General features: G+C 42.2%; 1 protein-coding gene across 2 annotated transcripts in view; it reads right to left on the bottom strand.

The window, feature by feature from the left end:
- RALYL (RALY RNA binding protein like) overlaps positions 1 to 13124 on the bottom strand; it is a 1738931-nt gene that overhangs the window by 37614 nt on the left and 1688193 nt on the right. For both annotated transcript variants that reach the window (XM_069220422.1, XM_069220423.1), the window contains one exon: positions 6280 to 6452. In XM_069220422.1, the coding sequence (XP_069076523.1) occupies positions 6280 to 6452 (173 nt within the window). The remainder of the gene's footprint in view (positions 1 to 6279; positions 6453 to 13124) is intronic.

Here is a 13124-nt window from a genome sequence, read left to right as displayed (position 1 = left end):
TACTAGGCAATAATCAAATTTAGCAGGAATGGGTTAACACCCTTCACTCACATTTTTATCACATTGTAAATCAATCTACCCTGTCAGAAGCTGCACTAAACTTAACAAGACAGCAATACAGGTTTTGTTCGCTTGTTTTGTTTGCTTGTTGGGTGGATTTAGACATCATTAAATGAGACATAGGATTATCCACTGTATATGCACCTTTGCAAAAGGCAGTTTATGGGAGAGTTAATAAGTTGTATTCGTTAATCTAAGTTTCCAATTCAAGTATAATAGCAGTTGCAAAGAGTTTGCTTTCTGCATCCCCTGGTGCAGTTAATCTGAAGTTTACTGGTATCTTTGTAAAAATCGTGATTCTTGTAAGAGTGGTTGTCACTCACAGCATTGTTTAACATTCGGAAATGTTCTGCAGAGATGTACATTACAGAAAAGATTTAACACCTCATTTTGAGAGGGCTGCCTCCTGGGTGCCAATTATACACCCAGTAAATACCAAGTGAGTGGGTGTCAGTATTTAAGTGCCTCTTTCTGTATTCTGCTACTAGCAGTAAAAAGCACATTAGATGGCGCAGTGTCGTATTATAATCAATCCCTGCTCAATTTTCCACCAACAAATTAAAATACTGCCTACAGCTATTACTGCTGATTAATTAAAATACTACTAAAATACATTTTCTTAAGAGATCCAGCTAATATCGCCATCAAGTTCACAAACTGCTGATTCCAAATTGTTTAGGTGATTTGGCTTTTTAATATAAAATATCAGATTTAATGTTTCTCTAATTCATTAGCCCTTTAATGGAGAAATAGCTTTTTCAGTTAGTATTTATTTGGGATGCTGTTTAAATGATGAGTGTCACAAACCCTTTCAGAGGGTCACGGGGCAAGCAGGGGTTACTGAGCCCAACTGTAGAGGTTGTTGCCTTTTACTCCTGATGTCCCGGGGGCTGAAATAGTATGGATGCTGAGAACCTACGCCAAGTACCCCTTCTGTACTTGACTAAGGGTATGCATAGTCTGAGCAGTCCAAGTGTCCGAATCCTCTCCTGTGGAGGGGTTGGTTGTGACAATCCTGTCTTGTGTACCTCACCTCAGTGATGGTTCACCGGTCCTCCCACAGTGTCCTCACTTCTCTGGTGGGATGTGGCAATCAGATCACAGTTCCTGATGGTCCTGTTGACCCCCTCTGGCACACGCGGTCACTGTATCTCTCAGAAGGCGGGCTCCTGCCCAATTAGCACAATGGACTTCTGGCAAACAGGGTCACGGTCCACTTACACACAAGGCTACGGCCCTTACTGCATGGCAGTCTTTTTTGTGGGGGTCCCTCCTGGCTTAAGGGATTGCCAATTTGGCAGTATACACAGGCTTTGGCCCGATCTGTGCAGCACGGCACATGGCTCATTTCACGGCGACCCTCTATTGGCATACGACAGTGACCAACTCTGTCCTGCACATGGGCAGCACCTGTTTCCTCACACAGGGAGTCCACTTGACAGGGCTCCCGACTGGATCTTGTTTCCTCCAATAATCTCCTTTTCCTCATAGGGCAATCAGGCAGGTGCTGGTGCTCCAGGGCAGATGGTCTTGGATTCCCTGGGTAATGTACCCTCACCCAGCAAGGAATCTAACAGACCTTGGGTCCCAGGCCTGGTCAGAGGCAGATGTCTTGCAGAGCTTCCCCTCCTTCACAAAGCCCATGTCCCTGATTGGCAGATAACAGTTTGTTGGGGTCTGAAGGTCCACTTCTCCTAGTCCATTTCCAGACACCAAATGTCATTTAGGGTCTGAGTCTTGGACGTTTTATGTTAGGGTTCTGCTTCCTTTGAAGTGTCCACTCCTCTGCTCCTTCTTACTCTTGAAACACAGTCTATCACAGCAGGAGTGTTTTCAAAGCTGAAAATGCCACAACACAGTCCATGAGAGTGACTAGAGTTCACACCTGGATGTCAGCTACAGTGATATGTCCATTGAAAGGTTTGCCCAGGGCCCCCAGACCTACTCTTTATGATTCTCTTATCAGCCATATCTCCTTCCTGAGATGGGCCCAGTCCCATTCTTTGTGCCACCTCACTGAACGGTTTGAAGTGTACAGGGGAAGCATGGCATTCCCTTCTCTAGTGTGAGTCCCACTCAGCTTACAGAAATGTAGCAACACACACCTCTCAGGGGGATGTCTTAACCTCCACTCCATATTCCTCATTCAAGCCTGGGTCTCCCAAAATAGAACCAAAGGCCCTCCATGTATTGTATCATCTAAAGGCACACATACACCCAGTGCATGTATACAGCATACATGCACTGTACCGCTCCTAGGCAGACATACATCCAGCATATGCCTTAAGCATGAAGACACTTCACCCTCCATATATTATACCACACACAGGTATACATACAGGTATGTACAGCATAGCATTATATCCTTCAGGTACCATACCACTTGTAGGCACACATACATCCAGCACATGCTCTAAGCATGCATGCATTTCGCAGTACTCCATGCTCCCTGTATTGTACCCTTCCCAGACACACATGCAGCCAGTGCAGATACACCACTCCTGCGCTGCACACACTTCCGAACAAATTGTTGTAGGCCAAGGGTTAGTTAAGCACACAGCAGTAGAACTTTAAAAATGAGTGAGCCTGTAGGCCTCACTAGAGTGAACTGTTCACTCCTACTGATCACTACAAGGTATGCTGCCACCACCAAACGTGTGCTGCTTAACCCCTAGGGAAGGCAGTAGCTTTTCCACCACTATGAGGGTAGTATTTTGGGTGACTCTCCTGGTCCAACAAGACATCCATCTGTGAGACAGACCTCTGTCATGGCACACACGCATGATCCATGTTTGTCTATGACAACAAAAATCAGCATTAAGGATCCAGACCGCAGTACAGTTGGGCACTCAGGGCAGGGGGTGCACATCCATTACCCTGGAGAGGACTTTTCTGCCCCAACAATAAGAAAACCTTCGGGAACAGTTGTTGTGTTGACCTCTAGAACCTGAGTTGGTTACCGGTGTTTTTGCTTCACTTTATAGTTCATATTTTATTCATTTTAGTAGTGCTGTTTTTTTAGCGATGATTCTTACATATTATCAGCTTGCTTTTATTCTAGGAAAACGCGGAACAAGCTGCTTATTTAGTAAGCCTGTGCACGACATATACCCACTATTTTCTGCCCAAGGCTAGAAAAACTCTGTACACAATATGCTGTTTTTTTTGCCCAATTAGGAGACACCTTCTAACACTGAGCATTACATTGCATCGGAACTGTACTTCCAGCACAGTATGGTTTATTATATAAATGGTGCACTGACCCAGAGGAGGCAGGAGGGGTTAAGGCCACGACTACCCTGGGATACATTTTGTGCGACATGCAACTTGGCTAGCGCTGATCTACCAGCCTCCCGAAGGGATTGCCAGCTACATCACTGACTAACTCCTGACACTGTTTCTGGGTATGGGGTTGAGGCGTATCCCTTACAGCAAGTCAGGCAGATGGATTCACCCACTATGCTCTCAGCACAGACATAAGGTTCGGTAGGAACTCCTAGAACATACAGAACCACATACATCATGGTTGAATTGTTTATCTTTTTTTACCATGTTCGTATCGCTGATTAGCTTGCTTGCTTTAATTTGCCTAATTATCGCAGCTCACTCTCTATATGCCAGATTGCGATTATTTCAATAAATGTATAAAAAACCTAGCTTCCATCTTTTGTGTCTCGCCTTGGCATACAGGAGTAATTATACAAAAAGGGGTAAGATCTGTTTCCAGGGCTTCCCTGGGGAGTCAGAGTGTCATGTGCAGGTTGCCAAAATCACCTTTCACCCCAGTAGGTTTTGGGTTTAGGTAAGGCACTGTGAGCTAGCCAGGAGTCAGTCTGACAGTTACTAATAGTGTGGATGGACTCAGTCTCCTACCTCTGCCATTCTGCCATCCTAAAAATGCAGTCCTATTACTATAGTAGGAACAGCATAACACAGTCATATACCCCTTGCCTCTCTTCACATTTAAAAGAGGGTGTCTTATTGGGTCTGGGTTTTGATAGCATAGTTGTCAAACAGACCTACTGCTTACAAAAGGGACAGAGTAGGCTTTGGGTCTGCCCCTTTCAAGCATTGGCTTTAGTAAACCCGCTTCTTTCAGCCATTATCAAGTGAGTTTATTTGTCATGCTTCTGCTCATCCCAGTGTAATATTCAACCCTCACCTAAAGCTATTGACTTTTTGGGTGTATCTTTCTGCACCTACTTGAGTGCTTGTAATTGAACGCATGAAAGACTACTTAACAATTACAGTGTTCTTTGCCTGACCCTTCCTCCTGTGTCTTATTGTGCACCTTTCCTGTATGTCTTTTATGTTCTCTTACACTCCTGTTTCCTACACTTGCTTGCGGCTCGATCCCACACATGCCACCCTCCAATGTATCCTTAATGGTCCTCCCTCTGCATTACTGGTTCCCCTTGCCCACTATCCTTCATATCGCCCTCCCACCACTTTATCCTTCCAATGTGTGCTCCTCGATCCTCCCCCGTGCCAACCCCCCCTACACTCCTTGCTTCCTCTCTGAGCTCCTTGTTCCCTTCACTTGCACTTCCCTCCAGGCAGTTTCTAACAACTGCCATTGTGAATGGGTATTTTGTTTGTTACCGAGAAACAAAAGAGAGGCTAAACTGAAGCCCCCTTGCATTCAATACTGTCCTCTCTTTGTCAGTAGAAGGTCGGGTAGCAAAATGGTGCATTAATTAGAATTTTGTTAATGAATGCTTATGGATTTTGAATAATGAATTCTGGAGAAAACGAATAAGGTAGAGAAAAATAATGTGCACGTTTGAAATAGTGACCTCGAAGAATGGCCACCAGTGTTCACAAAATGTACTATTTGATGATTAATATGTATAAAATATTGAAAATGTATTAGATTAATGTAGTAATATGTCATATAAGAGGTATGAATTATGCTTTAGCAGATAAAATTGTAGGCCTTAACTTAGCGAATGTCCTGGCCTGGTTTGCCAGGCCTCATGCAGAAGCCTTATTTCTTAGTGTTTAATGAAGAATGCTGACAGAGTAAACTAACTGTGAAATGCTCATTGTTTTAATAAAATGCTTAGTAGAAGCTTTCCATGAGAACCAACTAGCAGAAGACAGTGTCCTTAAAAGTGCAACAATTGTTTGTAATGTGTGTGAGAGGTTGATTCCCAGGATGCGAACAATGAAGACACTGACTGGAGACGAAGATGCAACAAAATTGATTCCTGACGAGCAGGATAATGAGAATATTGTAAAGCAGACCAATCAACGACATATGAACTGTGAAATATTAGAATTCATAGATTTGGTATATGGACACTATTGGACAGAGTATTAACGTACGATCAATTGACCAACCGGAAATTGGGGGATAGTTTTGGGAACTCTGATATAACAACGTGACAAAGGGAAAAGATCTTAGATCTTACCCCGTTATGAGATGCGATAATGACTTAGAAGAGATTTGAGATTCTGTCATTGGGTTCATACTCTCTGACTGAGAGCCTGATGTTTTGCTGATCGATTGATGACCTGAGGATGAAAACTGATTCTGCTTGCTGACCCATACCGTAGATAGGTAGATATGACAATGCGACTGAATTGCATTTTTATGCAAGTCCCCTGGGCATGGCCATTGGGCAGGGGGGCATGACTCCTGTCTTCTCTAAGACAGGAGTCATGTCCATGGAGGTTGTGCGACAAAAAAGATTACAAAAAAGACGCTAATCAGGTTAGAGTCAATTTTTTTGACTCTAACCTGACTAGCGTCATTCTTTGACGCACAACCTCCTGCTTCCCCTAAGCCTCTCCCACCCAGTTAGCGTCATTCCTTCAACATAATGCCCTGCTGGCGTCCAGGAAAGGCGCTCACTGGCGGTAAACTTTTTGACGCAAACCTGCCCTAACGCAGGTTTGCATCAAAAAGTATAAATCAGGGTCTAAATCTCTTCATGGTAAAATAAGCCCTTTGCCACTTTGAAAATAAGGGGACTTAATAAGCATAATGCAGAGTGAGGTACCAGCGGGAGCTTCCACCACCTCCTGCACTGGGTGCATTTTTATGCATACCACTGAATGAGGCATGCAGCCGGTTTCTGAGCCCTTTCGTCTATCAGTTTTCGGCTCTCTTGTTACTTTTCGGCATAATGGTTAAAGTGGAAATCCACTGGGTGACCTGTATGGGTGATTTATACTGTTTTAGTGCCAGAAGTTGAGTACGAATGAAGTCCTCACCGGCTCGTTGCTGCCCTCGTCATCGAAGTCCTCATCCAGACCGTCCGTAATGTCCTCGCCGTCGGCATTGGGCCCTCCGTCACCAGCCTCTTCCGTGGAGTTATCTGCATTTTCTGAGGCATATTCCTCTTGCAGTAGCTGCAGGTGGTGTTCAATCTGCTTCTTGTGAGCGCCTGCAAGAAGAGTACATTGTAGACATTTACCCAGCTTTCGCTTCCTTCGTTTATCACCATTGGGCTGCAGGCTTCAAGGCAACTCTTTGGAGAATAAAACATTTTCGGTGGACACATACATTGTAGGTTTATAGTTTTCTTTAAATATAATGGGCAAAGTACTTTATCTATTAGCAAAAATGTGCCTGTCTCCCTCCTAGACCTAATTAAGGCATGCTTTTACAACTTCATATTTTGCTTGACATTTTGTTTTTCATTCCCAGATCTATTAGTAATATAAAGACATTTTTTGTGCACAAAAATACATTCATGATCCGATTATTTATGAATTAGTCAATTGTAGAAAGTTAAATTGATAATGTGCAGAGTAGAACTACCATAGCAGCCTGCCTTGCACCAGAACTGAACTCTTTAGAGTTTTGAGGCACTCTTAAAACCTGTTTATTACTGGAACTCTACACACACTAGTTTTGCTGTATTATGAAAACGCACGTCTGCTGTATGACTTTTAAAAGTCACAGTTCATCCATAAACATTCTTAGGAAAGGGCCATGGATGGCATTTAGGGGTCGCCAAGGGTCGCAGTTGCGACCCCTGCCTTTCCTCTTGCAACCCCTGGCACTGCGTTTGCAACCTCTGGCCTCAGAGGTGGCAAAATCGGTACCAGGAGCACAGGGGTAGTTCGTCCTTGCAGAGGTGGACTAGAGCTCCATTTTCCTTGCTTTCTGTTAGTGTTTTTTACAGTAATAGCAAATAATATACTATTATTCACTATAACTGTAACAAATAATGGGGTATAATTAGCTGAAATATGACTCACTGGCACTGAGGTAAGTAAACATGCTTTTAAATGCATGTTGTGTGCGCGCTTGAGGGTGTCTGTTTATGTGAGAGAGTGTGTATGTATGTGTGTATGTGTAAAATGTGTGTGTGTGTCTGTGTGTGTATGCATATGGGTGAGTAAAAGTAAAGGTCAAATGGCGTGTGATGTCACTTCCGCTACCCCTGGCATTTTGGTGAATTGGCGTTCATGGAAAGGGCCCGATTAAAAGAGTTTTGCATTACAAATTAGATTAGGAAAAAAAAATCATTATTTCCGCAAGTAAATCCCATTCCGGATTTCGATAATTTATGTTACCTTGAAAAGGACATTTGTTTGCACTGAGATAGCTGCAACTGTGTGTTCTGCCTGTAAAAGTCGATAAACACCTAGAAGCTCACGTTTGCAGGTAGTTTCTACTCTGACACTGCTCCTACATTTACGCATGTCAAGGGCAGGAGTACATGAATTTGCAAAGTAGGAATGTGGAGTGTAGACCCCCAAAACTAATGGGGACGGAGGGTAGTTACTCTGAGGAAAAAGATAGTTTCCCATGACAAGAAAGTAAAGAAAAAACTTTATTAAGTACAAATGCAATTTTGCCTCTTATTTACACATGCAGAAATGTACAAACGTATTTTTTCATATGTAGAAATATTTATTCAAGTGTTTACTCCTGGGAGTCGTCAACAATCACACACAGTCATAAATTCCAGGAGGACTCTAAGAATGTGTTGAGAATGTCTGAAAACTCGTACATTTCCTCCCAACATGCCAATAACACTATTGTGAGACACTGTTCTACGTTTTCAAACCTTTGTGAATCATGCCAAAATATAACCTGCACATTGGGGTCCAGTGCTATCTACAGGAACCTACCTTGTGTGAACCCAGTACTCAATGACAGAAAGTGGTGACCCTCCTCAACATAACATGCCTTTTGGAACCCTTACAGCATATAAGTATATGATCATATGCTAATCACATACACTAACCATATTTTTAGGTATTGATTCAATTTTCAGTAGAACTTTTTAACTTTGTGACCATAGCACACCAATTACCTGGATGTGTGCTGGCAGCATTTAAAGAAAATGTTCCTAAAGCAAGACCCACAATTTGTAGTACAGCAGACTGCCCCGACGAAATGGGGATCCTAATCTCAGCTCCATTCCAGCAAATTCAGCAGAAAAAAAGTTTTCCTGATTGCCATCAGAGAAGGTACCCAGTGCTGAAGTAGTACATAACATCTGCTCTAACAAGTCAAGTGTACTAATAATCTGAAGATTCTGAAAACAGACCTAATGAACGCCTGTCCAGAAATAAAACAAAATGCAACCAGCATCCAAAATGTAAACACATACATTGGTATTGTTCTTCTCTATTTGGCAAAACTTTGATCTCCTGGCAATGAAAAGCCTAGTCTGGTGACCCCATTACCATTACCAGTGTGCTTAAAGTATTCTTACTGCACGGACATAGGGTGGAGTGGCCCTGGTGATTTCCTGGCAAACTGAATGCACATGGGCACCTTCTTCATTAAAATCACAGTCTGCCCTTTCCTACTCCCCTTCATCAATCTGTAAGGAGGGCTGAGGGATTGACGGGTACAATCTTAAGCATGAGGGATTCACTGGGCACAATCTTAAGCATGAGTCTAAATATAGAGACTTTTGTTTTCTCCAAATCTTAGATATTGGTCATCTGAAGCCATATGTTGGCAATACCATAGACAAACCAATCCACATTTGCCCAAGCTTGGCTTCACCCAGTTGGCCTAAGAACAGGCCAGCAATCCTCCCTAACTTTCATTTGATTACAACACCTTAATGAATGGGACGCATTTCCATCTACACAAAGTCAGTTGAATAACCAGGCAACAATGTTCGACTTAGTCATGGACTGCACTGGAACACTTTTTGTAGTTGAACTGGAAACCATCTCCGTTTTTCAAATGAACTAATAGTACTGCAATATCATGGTAAACCTCTGGCAGTCAGCACTATTGGTGGCTAGGGCTGGGCTTTTAACTTGATTGCCTCATTAAAAATCATGTCTTTATGCTTGAAATATCTCTTTATAACCCTGAACCACCCCAAATAGTTCAGTCATGATTTGTCCGATATTTTAGAGTCTTATAAAATGTTGATGATGATGTTCAAGACCTTAAAGAAAAACTACCTTTGAAGCTATGCTTTCTATGTCTTTACTTCCTTAGTCATTAATTTGTTTGTTTTTCTATTTCTCGTTGTGTAACATTTGTCTCTGGTGGGTTTCCAAAAGTGAAAGATACCTGTATCATTAAAAAGAGGGTTTTGCCTGTGGCTAGGTTTATGGGGATGGAATCTGGCTTGACATCTTTCTTTTTGTATATCTCCATATCTGGCAAGAGTGGGCATTAAGTACCTCTGGTGGGTTACATAACACTCATAGGAACAAGCACACCAGGCCTAAGCCAAAGAAATACAGACTGGAGAAGACTAGCTGCCAAGTGTTCTCCGGCAAAAAAATCCTCTCCCCTAAAATTCTGAACTTTCTCTCAACTAATATCTGGCAATCGCTCTCACTTCTGCGCTTCTCAAAAAAACTAAAGACCCTTTCTTCAAGCAAGAACTCTACCACGTGTGACCACCGGGTGATGGATCTCACCTCGTAATCCCCCTTGTGATGTCTGTATACTCTTCTGTCATATGTAGCACAAGAAGTGGAATGTTGCCTGGACTCTAGAACTTCTAGTTCTGGGACATTCAGAGTTAACAGTTGTTCTGGGCTGCTGTGGATGGGGTCTGGATTAATAAAGCTCTGACCAAAAACCATTGTGAAGGCTCGCTGAGCTTCATCACACTGGTGATGTACCCTGACTCCGGCATGAAAAGCGAGGACTTGCATGCACAGCTAAATGGGGCTGACTGGTGTGCAGGAGAAAGAATTCACAGAACTGTAAAAGGTTCATGTCTGAGTAGCCTCAACTGCAACCAGTGCCTATGTGGAACAGGACCTTGCTGAGGCAAGTTCTGACAAAAGAGAAAGGTGCTGGTTATCTCACTGTGGGAATAAAGATGGCGGTAGCGAGAGTAAATTTGGCAACTGAACTACAGGGGGTATGCATGTATTGTGCATTCCACACTGTTGCACCAACAGTTGGCATTATGACCATGTAACATGCTGAAATGGCTCCTGAAAGCAACATCATTGTGCCTACAAGATGCACACAGCAGCCATTTTGTGGTGGTGTGATGTAATATAAGTACTCATGACGTTGAAGTATAAACTGTGATGCTCATGTTTGGCAGCGATAGTAGCTAATTTAGAAGCATTTGCTTTGTGCTTAATGAAGGGTCACTCTGGAGGGAGGATAAAACAATTAAGCCAATTCATATGGTGCAGGAAGAGCCCTTGCTTATCATTGCAGGCTGGGGAATCATAGTAATCGGAACATTTTAAACATTACTATCCAAGCGTTGTCCTTCTGGCCTAAACATACGATGATGGGCACACCAATCCCGAGGATAAAGAGTGGTCCCAGGGCGAATGACAAAGTGTGGAAGAGAATGTGACAAGTGTAAGTTACTGCTACTCGTAAATTCGGGGTGCTAACTGAAGAGTGCATATGTGACCTATTTCACCTTCAAAGAGGAAAGACTAAGAGAAGTGCCTGCAGCAAGGACATATGGCATACTCACAAAGGGCTATGTGCAGAAGATAAGCCATTTTGTTATGTGTTTGCCCCATAATGTTTGATGCAGTTCGGATGCAGGGATCAGAGGAATGTGAGTTGTATTTGCTTTAGGGTCCTTGAAGATAACAGAGCCCAGTTATTCCATCATTGGACAAGAGGCTCAGGGTCTTGTGGTACACTGGGCCCTGAAGAAGTTTGAGAATGTTGTTTGGGAATAGACGTTTGCTGTGACAACACATCAACCTTTGCTTGAGATATTTACAATTAAAAGTTTGAATACAGTCTCAGATAGTATTAGCGTTTGGGTTATTGATCTCCAAGAGTTTCGTTTTTCAGCTGAGTATATTCCTGGAGTACACAATTGCGCAGCTTATTCTTTGTCTACATTGGTGCATGTTGACCTGGGGAATTATGAAGAATTTGTTTAGGGTGCGGAAAAAGTGTGAGTGCATGTGTGATCAATGGGGTGGTGTGGAGCGAGATGTGTGGAGAAGAGAACTGGATTGTGATGTTGCTCAGAAAGAAGTTTTGTCGAAATTTGGGTGTAGATGGGAAAAGAGGAAGGATAAACAAAGATGGTCTGAGACAAATTTGCGAATGGTCAAGATTTCATCTATGCAAAAGTTCGGAGAGGTTGTTCAGACTGTTTTACAGATATCAAAGTCAGTGTGCACCTTGCAAGAAGTGCACATTGTCTTTGACAGTTATCTTGAACTATCCGTCAAAGAATGTGAGAGAATCAGGCAAATGTCTACAAGAGGAGCAATTGGTCTTGCCTGCATCACAAATTCAACACCTATACCTGTGCAACTTGATAAATTCTGAGCATCAACATCGAATAAAATTAACTTGCAGATGTTAACTCGCCAAAACATTGCTTATGCTTCAGCGAACACTGTGTTTCCAATTATTGCAAGTATAATGATTGTCTATGAAGGGTTGGTGCCTGCAGATATATTTTCAAAAGGTATGGGCCATATTGTTCGAGAACTTAACAACAAATTGGAGGAAGCTGCCCTTCGTGTTGTGTCACATGTTGAGTGAGCTGTTCGAAATGGTTCCAATCGAGATACTGTACTGCCAAATGGCACAGATGTTGTTAGTGTGCTTCTTAGATTTGTTGCAATGTTCCTAAGTCAAGGAGGTGTTGGAGTTATGGATAGTTATCGAAGAAGGGAGAAAAGACATATAATCCCGCTTCATATTCCATTAAAAAAACGTGACTCAGTGATGCCCAGTGTTCCTATCAAGGTACATATTCTTACGGGTAATGACAGTGTGAGCAAAATTGGAACAAAGCTTGGAGCTTTAACTGCTGAACCTGTGAAATTTCTAAAAGGATTTGCTGAGACAGAAGAAGAATGTGACTTAAAAGATGTATAAATATACTTTCTGCATGTGTGGAAAATGAGTTCTGACTGTCACACTTTTGACGATCTTCGGTACAGTGAGTTCAAGAGATCAGTCCAGCTGAGTGACCTTCCATCGACGTCATATTCTGTGCGTGGACACATTAAAAGAGCGTTCTACTTGATTAGAGGATGTGTAAATGTTTTGGATCATGCATATGTAGAAAAAGAGTTGTGTGAATTTGGTTGGGAAGATATTGATGGGGTGCTAAAGCCTTCAAAGTTTCTAAAGCCTCTATCCACCGAATTTACATATACATGTACTTACAAAACCTGTGCTGCAAAAAGATGTCCCTGTCAATATGCTCTTCTCTAATGTTCAACAGTTTGCAAATGTACCAGGAGCGATTGCTGAAACAAATAAAGTTAACTATGAAAATGTGTCTAAAGCAAGAGTGATAAACATATTCTTTTTCATATCCAGATCATAAACATTGTTTTATTATTTGTTTCGTTTCTATATATGCCTCTTCTTCCTCTATTATAGCCGCCATTTTGGAAAATGGCTGAAGGGTTGCTCTGGGAGGCTGAAGGGAGATATTTTCTGTCTCTATGAGACTATTTGACCCCCAAAACCTATGTTTTAATGCCAAAATTAAGTATATAGGTCTCATGGTTACTGAAATATTAAATCATCACTGCAATACATCTGCGATTTTTAAAAATGTTGTCCAGAAAAAAAATTGGCCCTGATCAGCAATGTCTACCAAAGCTAAATTACTTCGCTAATGATCCAAAAACACAAATAAAAATGGAAATCTCTG

The sequence above is a fragment of the Pleurodeles waltl genome, chromosome 2_2, assembly GCF_031143425.1.
Source record: "Pleurodeles waltl isolate 20211129_DDA chromosome 2_2, aPleWal1.hap1.20221129, whole genome shotgun sequence".
Taxonomy (NCBI): Eukaryota; Metazoa; Chordata; class Amphibia; order Caudata; family Salamandridae; genus Pleurodeles; species Pleurodeles waltl.
The sequence above is the reverse complement of the archived record's forward strand: the minus strand, read 5'-3'. Positions and strand labels throughout refer to the sequence as shown.